The 14,201-nt window shown below is 47.0% G+C and overlaps 1 protein-coding gene across 1 annotated transcript in view; it reads left to right on the forward strand.

Moving 5' to 3' along the window:
* Positions 1–89: 89 nt before the first annotated feature.
* The window catches only part of ATP13A1 (ATPase 13A1), a gene marked incomplete at its 5' end in the record, with an annotated part of 15,648 nt that continues 1,536 nt past the window's right edge, over positions 90–14,201 (forward strand). The window contains 20 exons of the mRNA XM_010173351.1: positions 90–159; positions 816–922; positions 1,546–1,675; positions 1,965–2,020; positions 2,640–2,766; positions 3,032–3,169; positions 3,656–3,776; positions 4,542–4,699; positions 5,733–5,908; positions 6,296–6,406; positions 6,568–6,693; positions 7,025–7,133; positions 7,651–7,850; positions 8,550–8,646; positions 9,022–9,203; positions 10,103–10,217; positions 11,113–11,309; positions 11,705–11,847; positions 12,836–12,947; positions 13,823–13,966. Coding sequence (XP_010171653.1) covers positions 90–159; positions 816–922; positions 1,546–1,675; positions 1,965–2,020; positions 2,640–2,766; positions 3,032–3,169; positions 3,656–3,776; positions 4,542–4,699; positions 5,733–5,908; positions 6,296–6,406; positions 6,568–6,693; positions 7,025–7,133; positions 7,651–7,850; positions 8,550–8,646; positions 9,022–9,203; positions 10,103–10,217; positions 11,113–11,309; positions 11,705–11,847; positions 12,836–12,947; positions 13,823–13,966 — 2,619 coding nt within the window. The remainder of the gene's footprint in view (positions 160–815; positions 923–1,545; positions 1,676–1,964; positions 2,021–2,639; positions 2,767–3,031; positions 3,170–3,655; positions 3,777–4,541; positions 4,700–5,732; positions 5,909–6,295; positions 6,407–6,567; positions 6,694–7,024; positions 7,134–7,650; positions 7,851–8,549; positions 8,647–9,021; positions 9,204–10,102; positions 10,218–11,112; positions 11,310–11,704; positions 11,848–12,835; positions 12,948–13,822; positions 13,967–14,201) is intronic.

Genomic DNA, 14,201 nt, shown 5'->3' on the forward strand with positions numbered 1-14,201 from the left:
TTTACTGTCCCTTTTTCCCCCATCCTTTTCCCCCCATCCTGTTCTGACACATGCAGGGTGTCTGTAAATGCTTTCATTTTTCTTTCCAGGTTTACCGAAACCGCAAGTGGCGTCCCATTTCCAGCGATGAGATTATTCCAGGGGACATTGTTTCCATTGGTAATGATTTGCACAATGGTTAGAAACAAACATTTGTTTAAAAATCAGATTTTTTTTTTCTGGTGTATTAAGTTAAGCAGCCAATTGAATTTGGCATAAAAATAACAGTCTTGGTTGAATGGTTTTGAGGATTTTGATTTGTTGGTGTCGTGATTCAAGGATCCAAGAGGTTAATCCTCAGGCTGGATCTCTTGGACCTGTCTTAAAGGTAAATACCTGGATAAATCAACCTCAGATTCTTCATTTTGAAGGTGAAGAATTCCTTATTTTCCTGACAATATCTTCCTAAAATGGAAAAAGGGGAAGGGCAGGTCACTCTCTTAACCCTGCTCTCCTTTTTAAGGTTGCATTACCCCAGGATTTCATCCCAATCTTTGAAGCCTGAATGACCATGAAAACTAAATAACTTGATTTTAAAGACTTTTCCTTGTCTCAACAGACACTTAATAAACTTTTAAATCCTTTTGATTCTCAGCAATGCTGAGTGGGGACGTGCTGTGGTAGATTTGACAGCCCTGTGGGAGGTTTGAAGCTTTAGGAATCTCCTGTATCTCAGTTAAATTGATGGGAGAGCCGTTCCCCTGCCAAGACAAAGAGCCAAACAATAATCACTTCTGCCTTGAAGCTGCTTCTCACTTTTAATCTCTTAATTACAGGTCGATCTCCTCATGAAAATCTAGTGCCCTGTGATGTGCTGCTGTTACGTGGGAGGTGTATTGTCGATGAAGCTATGCTGACAGGAGAGTCTGTGCCCCAAATGAAGGTCTGTGAAACATCCTCTGTGCTGTCCTTCTGCTGCAACCTAGGAAAGTAAAAATCTTCTATATTAATTTGCATCTGTGAGTGCAAATTAAATCTCTGTGTGTGAATCCTGGCCAGAGCAACCTGCTGTGTTTGTTATCAGCTCCCTTATCAGTGATTGATGGTCTCTGGTAAATGAGAAACAGAAATGTCTTGTTTTGTCTGGCGATGTCTCCAGTTTTTGGGTCTGAACTCTGTCATCTGGGCATGGCATCGCTCTCCTCCACATTCCCCAGTCTGGATTCCTTTGGCTGGGTAAAGGTGGGAGGAGGAACAAGTGTAAAGCACTTCAAAACTCCGAATCTTCCTTCTTTTTCTGCCAGTGGGTGATTTAAAAATGATAAAAGTAATATTTGCAAAGCCTCCTTTGTTGAATTCAGTGTGCCAAGGGTGAACTAGTCCCACAAAACCAGCATTTCCACAGATGCCAGGCTCTGAACTGAGACTGATCAGGAGCTGAGTGGGTTTTGTTAAGGTTTAGATTCAGTTCAGGCCACTTTTGGTTGAGGGGAAGCTGAGAGCATCTTGTGGGATAAGTTTATTCATTGCTAATTGTGAATCTGAGAGCTCAATGTTGTCCTGCAGGAACCCGTGGAAGATCTCAGTCCAGAGCACGTCTTGGACATGCAGACAGATTCTCGTTTACACATCATATTTGGGGGAACAAAAGTGGTTCAGCACATACCACCCCAGAAAGCCAGCACAGGACTGAAACGTATGTACCTGCATGAATTCTCTCTCTCAGTGAGAGAAAATCTACCCACAGATTTATTTTAAGTGGCTTTGATGCAACTTTTGGAGGATGACGTTCAGTCAGTCCCCTCAACCCTGTCAAAACAATTTACTTTGGAATATCACAGAGGTCTAATAATCAATTAAAGTGGATTATTCCCCCTTGTAAGTGAGAGGAGGGTTTAGCTTCAAGTGCATTCTGTCTGTGATAAACCTCTAAAAGATGTATTTAACATCCATTTTACATCTTGCTGTCTTCATTCCTACTCCAGCTGTCGATAACGGGTGTGTGGCCTACGCTCTGAGGACCGGCTTCAACACATCTCAGGTAAGATGTCAGCAGGGGAGATGCCTTCTCACCTCTGTCACCTTCAGGGCTTCGCTGTCAAGAAGTCCTCCTGAAATAGAGCAGTGGGAAAATAGAAATGAGGGTGTTAAAATGGCTTTTAAGTTTGTTTGGAAGAGGAATAAATAAGGTTGGTCTCTTCTCTGTGTGTTAAATAGTCTGATGGTTGATGCAGAAGCCTGGCAGTCAGGATTTAGGGTTCCTGTTGTGACTGACCACACTATGGATGTACTTCAGCTCCTAGTTATCCCCATTTCCTTAATGATAATTGTTGGAAAAAAGGCAGTTTAGTGTGTTTGTAGAGACTTGGAGATGTGAATGTGAGCTTTTTCAGTTGAAAATTGAAGACTGCTTCAAAGAAATCGTTGATTTAATGACGTAGCAACAAGTTTGAGGTTTTTTAAACATTAATTCTGGGTGATTTTAGGCTGCTGCAGGTTGCAGAATATTAAGAGGATTGCAGAAGTGGGAATAATTTTCAGGCTCTGGCACCAAAACACCAGAGCCTAATTTAAAAATTAGGTTTCATAGATGTTTTTTTTTTAACAAACTACTGCATGCTGCAGAGATAGCTTCATGCACTGAAGACTGTTCTTCTCAGGGGAAATTGCTCCGTACAATCCTCTTTGGGGTGAAGAGAGTGACAGCCAATAACTTAGAGACCTTCATTTTCATCCTGTTCCTGCTGGTCTTTGCCATTGCTGCTGCAGCATACGTCTGGATTGAAGGTGAGATTTCTTCTTGCCTCTTCCAGGTCTCTACCCAGGAACTTGTACTTATGGGAAGGACAATTGACCTAATTTCTTGAGAGTTACAATAGCTGGGTTGGGCTGCACCAGTGGTTCAGTGTAGGGACCCACACTACATTCTGGATGTTTTTCTTGCCCTCCCACAGCCCTTGCTAGGTAGGTGTGCTTCTTTGAGATCCTCAGTTCTATGGGGCACACAGTCTGAGGATGAGGAGGTAGAAAAGTCTCTGATCTCATTCCATAGGCACCAAAGATCCTAGCAGGAACCGTTACAAGCTCTTCTTGGAGTGTACTTTAATATTGACTTCGGTTGTTCCACCTGAACTTCCCATCGAGCTCTCTCTGGCTGTCAACACCTCCCTCATTGCTTTGGCTAAGCTTTGTAAGTACCAAACCTAAGTATAGAAACAAAGATCAAACTGTTTTCTTCAGCCTGGAACTGTGTGTGTGTGGGGGTGGCAGGGGGGGGTTTGATGTTGATGAGGAAATTGAGTGTGAAATTACTCCAATCTCCTCAGTTTGCACACAGTGACAGGATGGGTTTTGGAGCTGGTAGACACAAGGGGGTTTAAAATCCTGAAGAATTTAGGAGGTGTGTGCTTTGTAGTGAGTTCTAAAGGGTAGGAGGGAATATATTCATATGAAAACCTGCAGTTGAGCAGGTTCCTATATATGGAATAGGGAGATCAATGATTTCTGTGTTGAACTACGTCGCTGCTACAACTGAGTGTCTGAAAGAATTCAGAATGGGGAGTTTGGGCTTCATTAACTAGCTGAAAGCTCCTGTCTCGTGATAAAAACCACTGAGCATCCTCTCCTGGCTTGGTTGTAGCTCATCTCTTACAGAATTTCCTCTCCTCTCTTCTAGATGTGTACTGCACGGAGCCCTTCCGCATCCCCTTCGCAGGCAAAGTTCAAGTTTGCTGCTTTGACAAAACTGGGACGTTAACCAGCGATCACCTCGTGGTGAGAGGAGTAGCTGGGCTCAGGTAGGTCCTGGGGTGATTTTTGTTCTATGATTTGCTCTATGATCTGGGCTTTGGACACTGTGGGAACTCCTCAGGAAATTACATTGTGTTGGGGAAGAGAAGATAATCAAGGATTCATAGACTGGTTTGGATTGGAAGGGACCTTAAAGATCATCCAGTTCCAACCTCCCTGCCAGCAGCAGGGACACCTTCCACTAGACCAGGTTGCTCAAAGCCTCATCCAGCCTGGCCTTCAACACTTCCAGGGAGTGAAAGAAGTGGATTGAGCTGGAAGGAGAGAGGGTTGTGGGTCTGTGGCAATGACTGTGGGCTCAGGATTTGTGTATTTAATTGTCTTGGGGGACTTTTTGCGTTGGGTTTTCATGTAACCGAGATCTTCACTTGCTCCTCCATCCTGCCTTCTCCTTCCACTGCCTGTCCTTGAAAGCTGGATGCTGCAGCAGAGAGACATCTGAGTCCTTGGATTGATTCTACAGTTATTTAAATGTGTTAGTTCAGGCTTCTACTTCAAGTGTTCTGCTTGAATCGTGTTTGTTTTGGAGGACTGGCCAAAATTATGGGCTTTGGCACCGTCTGCAGTTGAGACAGCGCCAGATTTCCTGTGGCTTTGATCCTCACCCTGAGAAGCTTCACTGTTTACTGGATTTAGAGTAGGAATTTTTGACTGGGAAAAATTCCAGAATTTCTCTTAGAGAATGTGAATGGGATCTGTTAACATGGACAATCTCTTTTTTTTTTTAATTATCATTATTATTTATGCTGCAGGGATGGGAAGGAAGTGACCCCAGTATCTGACATTCCTGTAGAGACCCACCGAGCCATTGCTACTTGCCACTCGCTTGTACAGCTGGATGATGGGACACTGGTGGGAGATCCACTGGAGAAGGCAATGTTGATGGCTGTGGATTGGACCCTGACCAAAGGTAAAACTTGTTTCCAGCTCCTCCCTGGTTGATACCTGACTTTGTTTACATACACTGTAGGTTGTGGGGTGGTTTTTGTGGAGGGGGTGATGGTGATAACGCTGGTTTTGTCAGTTCTGAGCATGAAATTAATTCTCTAGTCTGTAGAGATTTCCTGTGCTTCATGCCAGCTTTCTGCAAGGAGTAAATTCCACCTGGTGGCATCCCAGGAACTGGTTTGGAGCAGTGGAAATCCTTCTGCTGCGTGTCTGAGGGACAATAAATAGTAGAAATCTGTTCTCAGGACTGCAGATGCTGCATTCTGCAACTGCCATGCTCAGGTTGGTGTCTTTTAGCTCTGCCTCAGTAAAATCACAAATGGCAGCAGTGAAAACATGACAGTGTGGGGTTTAGAATCATAGAATGGTTTGGATTGGAAGGGACCTTAAAGCTCATCCAGTTCCAACCCCCCTGCCAGCAGCAGGGACACCTTCCACTAGACCAGGTTGCTCAAAGCCTCATCCAGCCTGGCCTTCAACACTTCCAGGGAGGGGGCATCTACAACTTCCTTGGGCAACCTGTTCCAGTGTCTGACCACCTTCACAGTGAAGAACTTCTTCCTAATATCTCATCTAATAGATTTAGTCTACGAGCAGCCTCTCTTGAGGCTTTCTGCTCTGCTTTCTTGACTTTCACAGGTAACCCAAGTAGAAATCTTCCAGAAATACTGTATTCCTGTCCCACCAAAACCCATGCTGGTGTGGTTTGGTTGGGTTTTTTTTTTTTTGCTTCTGGATTTTTACCTGCAATGAGAATGTGTGTTATAAATGCACCTTCATCCTGCTGTGGAGTTGTTCATATTCATGCACATAGATCAGTTTTATCCCTTAATTTTTTTAGCACTAGAATTTCCAGCTCTGTATGTTTATTATCTAAAGAAAGGAAATTCATATCATCTCAGTGACCTATGGGTTCCTTTGGGATCCCCAAGGGAGGGAATGTTACTTTTGATCCCAAGAAACCTTTCAGGATTTCCTGATCTCTTTGTTTCCAGATGAGAAAGTTTTCCCCAGAAGTATTAAAACTCAGGGACTGAAAATTCACCAGCGCTTTCATTTTGCCAGTGCCCTGAAAAGAATGTCTGTCTTGGCGTCGTACGAGAAGATCGGCTCGACTGATCTCTGTTACATTGCAGCTGTGAAAGGGGCCCCAGAGACCTTGCACAAAATGGTGAGCTCATCTTCTCTAGGAGAGGAAAGGAACCTTCTCTCTAGCACCTCTGCTCATCCCTTTTACACCTCTGCTTGTCCCTGTCAAGTCTGGAACCTGAATGACAATAGAGATTTCATCCTGTAAAACCTCTGCCTGAAAACACTCAATTTGGGGGGGGTTTCAGTCTAATCCCAGTGAGATTTTAATCTCTCACCGGATGCATTCCTGATCCTGTTGCTTTCCCTGACAGCAAAGGGATAAATCTGCAGGAATCTCCTTTTATTTTGATGGTGAGGGACCTTCCCCAAGTTGCTTCTTTTCCCCTTGTCTGCATATTGAATGTGAAATGCTGAATTGTGTTTGGAATTGTATTTAATCTGCTGCTTTTCCTCACACCTTCTCCAGTTATCTCAGTGCCCAAGCAACTATCATGCTGTCCACACAGAAATTTCACATGAGGGGGCAAGAGTACTCGCCCTTGGCTACAAAGAACTGGGGCACCTCACTCACCAGCAGGTATATCTGTCTTGTTGAAGCTTTGAAATTGGCACCTAGGAAAAAAACAGAGCAGGGAAGATTCTAAGTGATGCTTTAATTGCAAGGAAGCATCCACTGGGAAATGAGATGGCTGCTACAGAGCAGCAGGTAACACTCTGTTTGCTCATTTGCTTTGACAGGTGAGAGAGATCAAACGTGAAGCTTTGGAGTGTGATCTTAGATTTGTTGGCTTCATTGTGGTTTCCTGTCCTCTCAAAGCTGACTCCAAATCTGTCATCAGGGAGATCCAGAACGCCTCACACCACGTAAGTATCGGCATCATCCTCACCGTACTGGTAGCCACCGTGTTTGGGATGTGGAATTTTGATACCAGAAGCTTTTATGGGGTGAGAGCAAAGGCTTCCCCATGGCAAAAGCAGGGAGACCTTGTGGATTTGGTGTTATTTTTGTGGTGGGATTTGCCCTGGCCCAGAGAAAAAGCCTTTCTTGCAGGGTGCTGCACAGAGCTACATCTCATAGAGAACATCACCAGCATCCAAGCTGGGCAGATAACTTCTCAGTGTAAAGACTCACTGTGAAGTGCTGCTTTTCTACCCAGAACTGATTTTTTTTTGACCCTTTTCACTTTCCCCTCAGGTAGTGATGATAACAGGAGACAATCCTCTCACTGCCTGTCATGTAGCCCGGGAGCTACACTTCCTCCAGAGGGAACACACCCTCATTCTGCAGCCTCCTGCCACCAAAGGTAACTGATCCCCTGTAGGACATGGCTCTGGGGTTTGGAGAACAACCACCAAATGGTTGTTGTTCTCCAAAACCTCCTGGGATGTTGTATCAAAGTCAGACACGTGCTTTAGTGCTGCTGCTTGATGCTGATAAAGAAAACAACTCATTGCATTCCAGAGTCCCAGATAACCCCCTGTCCTTTGCCCTTCTCTTCTCTGGCTTGGGGTACATTCCTCTGCCAGCTCCAAAACAAAGCTCTCTGAACACCAAAATAACAGCAGCTTGAAGGCCTCCTTGCTGTGCAGGTTCAGAGACCATCCAGGGAAGCTCAGAGCCTGCAGGGAAGGAAGGTCCACATAAAAAACTGTACTTAGATGGGAAGTGGGCATGTCACTGTCCTGAGAAATCAAGGACATTGTGTCCATAATACTGAGGGGCTGCAAACACCAGGGTCAGTGTCTTGTTGGGTGTCAGTGTCTGGGAGCATTTCTCACCTCACAGGCATGCTCAGGTCAAGCTCACACTTCTCTTTCCAGACTCCAGCTGGCAGTGGCAATCTATCGACGGTGCTGTCGTGCTCCCACTCTTACCAACCTCCTTGCAAGAGTTGATGGAAGGATATGACCTTTGTGTCACTGGGGAAGGTCTTTCTCACCTCCAGTCTGTGAACAGACAGCAGCTGCTGAAACTCATACCACACATCCAGGTGTTTGCCAGAGTGGTGCCAAAGCAAAAGGTGAGAGATTTCTGCTGCTGGTAAAATCCCAGTTTGAGCAGAGTTCCCAGTGGGGCTCGTGTGGTGCCTGGGAGCTACAGAGATCATAGAGTGGTTTGGGGTTGGAAGGGACCTTAAAGCTCACCCAGTTCCAACCCCCCTGCCAGCAGCAGGGACACCTTCCACTAGACCAGGTTGCTCAAAGCCTCATCCAGCCTGGCCTTCAACACTTCCAGGGAGGGGGCATCTACAACTTCCTTGGGCAACCTGTTCCAGTGTCTGACCACCCTCACAGTGAAAAACTTCTTCCTAATATCTCATCTAAACCTCCCCTCTTTCAGCTTAAACCCATTTCCCCTTGTTTTGTCATTAGTTGCCCTTATAAAAAGTCCCTCCCCAGCTTCCTTGTAGGCAATAGATGCTGCAGATAATTTATGCCAGAGCTATTTTAAACAAAGCAGCGTCACCTCTCCCAATATCCAAGCCAGCAGGAAGGAAAAACCAGAGCTCAGGATGTGCCACGTTGGTATCCTCAAGTATCCTGAGCCCAGTTCTGGCTCTGCATTCCTAAACCAGACCTTAAAGGTGAAACTTCTGGAGTCTTTGAGTGTGAGGCCAACGAGTTCCTGCAGAAATTAACCAAGACACGTAACCCAAGTTGGACTGAAGCGGATCAGAACTCACAGGCTGCCCATTCTCACTCAGCCTTTCCTGTTACAGGAGTTTGTAATCACAACTTTGAAGAGCCTGGGCTACGTCACGCTGATGTGTGGGGATGGGACCAACGACGTCGGAGCTCTGAAACACGCAGATGTGGGTGAGTTGACCTGCAGGGCTCTCACATGTGCCTCTGGCTGAGTTTGGCTCATGTTCCTAAACACAAAACCAGTGTTTTCCTTTTTCTGGTGTTTTGAGGGATTGAGATTTAATCTGACCAATAACATTTGGTGGCAGAAACCAACATGAAGAAGAAGGATTCTCTTTGCTGGTGGAATATCTGCCCAGCAGGCAGTGGGAATGAGCTGCAAACACATTTTCCTGGAGGAAAGTTTCCTCCTAGTTCTTTTTTTTCCCCCTAAACTTTACTTCAGCAAGTGTCACATCTCTGAAGTCCCCACATAACTAACCTGCCCACCTGTCTCCAGGTATCTCCAAACATTCCCCTGCAGTCAATGTTTTTACACTCTTACAGGAGTGGCTTTGCTGGCAAATGCTCCTGAGAAACTGCCTGAAAGGAAGAAGAGAACTCGAGATGGACCCAGTGATGGGAGATTTGCTTTGCCCTCCGTGGGGAGTGGGACTGTGAAACCCACCTCCCGTGGTGCCAAGCACAGAGTCATGTCCCAAAGAGAGGAACAATTGGCCATCCAGAGGGTTGGTAACTAAATGTTTAAAAGTCCTTTAACTTCTCCTTCCTCTTTGATTGTGCCCCTGGACTGGGAATCACTGGTGAGGCCACACCTCAAGTGTTGGGTTCAGTTTTGGGCCCCTGACTCCAAGAAGGACATGGAGGTGCTGGAGCGTGTCCAGAGAAGGGCAACAGAGCTGGGGAAGGGTCTGGAGCACAAGGAGAAAAGGGTCTGGGGAATTTGGAGGGAAGGGTCTGGAAGAACTTAAGAGGAGCAGCTGAGGGAACTGGGGTTGTTGAGCCTGAAGAAAAGGAGGCTGAGGGGAGACCTTCTGGCTCTGTCCAGCTCCCTGAAAGGAGGGTGGAGAGAGGTGGGGGTGGGTCTGTTCAACCAAGGACCAAGTGACAGGACAAGAGGAAATGGGCTCCAGTTGTGCCCAGGGCAGTTGAGATGGGATGTGAGGAAGAATTTCTTTGCTGAAAGGGTTCTGAGGCATTGGAAGGGGTTGCCCAGGGCAGTGGTGGAGTCCCCATCCCTGGAGATGTTCAAAAACCATGTAGACCTGACACTTGAGGACATGGTTTAGTGGGACATGGTGGTGTTGGGTTGATGGTTGGGCTTGATGATCTTGAAGATCTTTTCCAACTTTAATAATTCCATGATAATTCATGACTAACTGGGAATAGCAGAATGTGCTGGGAAAAGATCAGCTTTTCTGCTTCTTATCCTGAAAGAGCAGAATGGATTTGAGCAGAGAAGGTTCTGCTTGTACATCCAGCCATCAACTAACACTGCAAATACAAAGGGCTTCTCATCCTCACCTTGGAGCAGGGGTGTGGGAGATGATCTTGTGGGGTCTTCACAGATCATCTTTGATCCAGGTTGTGATAACAAGGTGTTTCTCTTTCTCCTGCTCACCTGCAGGAGCGGATCAGTCAGGTCCTGAAGGATCTGGAAGAGGAGCGTGTGCCCGTTGTGAAGTTGGGTGATGCCAGCATTGCAGCTCCCTTTACCTCCAAGCTCTCTTCCATTCAGTGCAGTAAGTGTCTGGTGGGAGCTCAACACTTGGTGCACATCTTGCAGCCCAGAGCCAATAACTGTATCAAGAGCAGTGTGGGCAGCAGGTCATGGGAGGGGATTCTGCTCCTCTGCTCCACTCTGGTGACACCCCACCATCCAGTTCTGAGGCCCTCAACATCAGAAGGACATGGACCTACTGGAGCCAGTCTAGAGGAGGCCACCAAGGATGATGCGAGGGCTGGAGCAGCTCTGCTGTGAGGACAGGCGGAGAGAGTTGGGGCTGTTCAGCCTGGAGAAGAGAAGGCTCTGGGGAGACCTTCTAGTGGCCTCCCAGTACCTGAAGGGGCTCCAGGAAGGTGGGGAGGGACTTTGGCCAAGGGCAGGGAGTGACAGAACAAGGGGTGATGGCTTGAAAGTGGCAGAGGGGAGATGGAGCTGAGATGTGAGGAAGAAATTCTTTGGTGTGAGGGTGGTGAGACAGTGTCCCAGGTTGGCCAGAGAAGCTGTGGCTGCTCCTCCCTGGAAGTGTTGAAGGCCAGGCTGGATGAGGCTTTGAGCAACCTGGTCTAGTGGAAGGTGTCCCTGCTGCTGGCAGGGGGGTTGGAATGAGATGAGCTTGGGTCCCTTCCAACCCAAACCAGTCTGATCTCCATATGTCCAAGTTCCCCAAGGGGAATAACTCTGGATTTGAAAGAAGCCAAGACAAGAGGGTGTTGGGTGGTGAGAAACACCCCCAGACCCACGGGTTTGCCGTGTCTTTGTGTGGAGCAACCCCATGGGGGTTTCTTGGATGAGGACACAAGGAGTTGAGGGGTCACCTTCCCCTTGTACTGCTTCAGCACAGGAGAGGACTGAGGGACAAAGCCCCAGAACATGTTTTATATCCAAACATTCTTTTCCTCTCACTCCCCAAGTCTGCCACGTGATCAAGCAAGGCCGTTGCACGCTGGTGACAACGCTCCAGATGTTCAAGATCCTGGCCCTCAACGCCCTGATCCTCGCTTACAGCCAGAGCGTCCTCTACTTGGAAGGGGTGAAGTTTAGTGATTTTCAGGCAACTCTGCAAGGTTTGCTGTTGGCTGGTTGCTTCCTTTTCATCTCCAGGTCGAAGGTAAGAGGAGAGAAGTGTGTTGGGACAATGGCTGGTCAATGTCAGTCATCAGAATCATTGAAGGAACATCTCTCTCCAAAATAAAAAGCCATTTATTTTCCTAAATTAGCAATCCTGAAGTGCTGGAGTATGGGGGGATTTTTGTTCCCCTGGATTTGGGAGACTCCAGCTTTGTTCAGGTGCCAGGAGCAGCTGGAAGAGGTGGGAAGGGTGCTGCAGATACACAGTGGAGGCTGTTCCCTGCACCTGTGGGTCTCACATACTCATGAAGTGAAACTTTTCCTGATGTTTCCCCCAGAATCACAAATGAATTTTAGTTGGATTCAGCTGGAAAACAACCTGGAGATGATCAAAACCCACTCAAATCAACCCTGGTTGCTTTTTTTCTCTCCCAGCCTTTGAAGACACTTTCCAAGGAGCGCCCATTGCCAAATATTTTTAACCTCTACACGGTCCTGACGGTGCTGCTGCAGTTCCTCGTGCATTTCCTCAGCCTGGTGTACCTGTACCGCGGCGCCCAGGCACGCAGCCAAGCCAAGTAAGTGGCTTTTTTTCCTTCAACACTGGAATATTTTCTCCAGTTGCTGTTAAACAAGAGGATGGAGAGGAGCTTCCCTCACCACGATGCTCTTTCTTTAGCTCAAAAGCAGCCCTGAGGAGAAGGATTTGCTTTTAAGGTCCCTACCAACCTAAATAATTCTGTGATTCTATGATTCTCTGCATGTTTTATGGAGCATTAGGAGTTTAATGTGTTAGACATATTAAAAAAAAATCACTTTTAAGGTGTACATCAAGTGTGCAGGGCAAGGATGTGATGGAACCAGTGGGACTATGATCTGTGACACGTTGCAGTTTGTGTGTCTACTGTCCCCACGCTGGGAGAGGAAAAGGAAATAGAAATCAAACCAATGAGGTGGATTAGTGGAAAGTTTATAAAGGAAAACACCCCAAAACCCCTAATTTTTTTCCCCCAAAACCCCTAATTTTTTCCCCCAAAACACCCCAAAACCCCTAATTTTTTCCCCCACTCTGAAAAAAGAACCCAGTGACTGCAAAGTCTGCAGCTCAGCTCTGAACCAGCCCAGGAACCAAAGCTGTTGTCACCCAGCAGAACTGAAATCAGCTGGGGTCAGCGGGGCTGTGCCAGGGAAGCTCAATGGCCCTGGTGATTCTGATTCATCTCCAGCTTTCACTGAACCATTGGGGTTGGGAAAAAAAAACCCCTTTCAAAATCATCCAGTCCCAACTGGAACATCCTTGAGGTGGACTCTGGGGTTAACAAAGGCTGGGTGGGAGCCTGGCAGCAGCTGTCCTGTCGGTGACAAATGCAGAATTGTAGTGAAAACAACAAAAAGTGGGTGAGGAGAAGACCCTGGGACTGGAGAAATTCAGGATCCGAGCGATAGTCACCCCAAAAGAGGTGCCTGGCCACAGCACCCCGCTTCCCTCTTTCTGGGTGTCAGGAAGAACAGCCTCAAAACACCACCAGGGAATATTTCTAATCCAGACTTGTTGTTCTCCTTTAGCCAGGAGGAGTTTGTGGATCTGTACAAGGAGTTTGAGCCCAGCCTCGTGAACAGCACCGTCTACATCATGTCGATGGCCATGCAGATGGCCACCTTCGCCATCAACTACAAGGCAAGTTGTGCTGGAGTCCCATCTCCAGCAGCACCAGAGAAGGGACTTTGGAATTCAAATGCAGTTGTGCAGAATCCCAGAATGGCTGTGACTGGAAAAGATCTTGAAGCTCAACAAGTCCAACCATGAACCCAACACTGACCAGTCCCCTATGACTAACCCATGTCCCTCAGCATTGTGTCTACACCACTCTTCAATCCCTCCAGGGATGGGGACTCCACCACTGCCCTGGGCAACCCCTTCCAATGCCTCAGAACCCTTGCAGCAAAGAAATTCTTCCTCACATCCCATCTCAACTGCCCTGGCCACAACTGGAGCCCATTTCCTCTTGTCCTGTCCCTTGGTCCTTGGTTGAACAGACCCACCCCCACCTCTCTCCACCCTCCTCCAAGGGACTTGCACAGAGCCACAAGGTCTCCCCTCAGCCTCCTTTTCTCCAGGCTCAACAAGCCCAGTTCCCTCAGCTGGGAACTCCTAAGTTCTCCATTCCCTTCTCCCCTTGTTCCCCATTCCCTTCTCCTTAAGTTCTCCAGACCCTTCTCTCAAAGTTCTCCAGGTCTTTTTCCTTCTTCCCCAGACCCTTTCCCAGCTCTGTTGCCCTTCTCTGGCCACGCTCCAGCACCTCCATGTCCTTTTTGGAGTGAGGACCCTAAAACTAAACCCAACACTTGAGGTGGAGCCTCCCTGTTCCCATTTCAGGGCTTCAAAGCTCTTCTCTACTCACAAATGACATTTTTTTTTCACTGCTCTGTGGGGAAGAAAATTCTCTTTTTACACCAAACTGGAAGGAACCAAAAGTGTCTCCAACTGTGTCATTAATTTCTCCTCATCCTTTAGTCTCCCCTGAGCTGATGGATTTTCCTGCTGTATTTCAGGGTCATCCTTTCATGGAGAGTCTACGGGAGAACAAACCTTTACTGTGGAGCATCGTCCTCTCAGCTCTCGCCATCGTGGCTCTTCTCACCGGCTCCTCTCCAGAGTTCAACGAACAGTTTGGTTTGGTAGAAATCCCTACAGAGGTGAGCACGTGGAGTTTTTTCTGCTCCTACTGAATTTTACAGGCAGTTTCTAGCTGGGAGAACAGGATCCAGCCAATTCCTGGGGTGGAAACTGAAGGTTTTTAGCAGAATATTCAAAAATATTCTATTATTTTAGCAGAATATTAAAAAATATTCTATTATTTTAGAATAATCATTCCCAGGAGCGTTACTTGAGTAAATGGCTTTGAAGGGAGAGGGCAGGGGAGGAATCCTG

This window comes from Antrostomus carolinensis, unplaced genomic scaffold (genome assembly GCF_000700745.2).
Source record: "Antrostomus carolinensis isolate BGI_N321 unplaced genomic scaffold, ASM70074v2 scaffold1788, whole genome shotgun sequence".
In the NCBI taxonomy this organism is placed as follows: domain Eukaryota; kingdom Metazoa; phylum Chordata; class Aves; order Caprimulgiformes; family Caprimulgidae; genus Antrostomus; species Antrostomus carolinensis.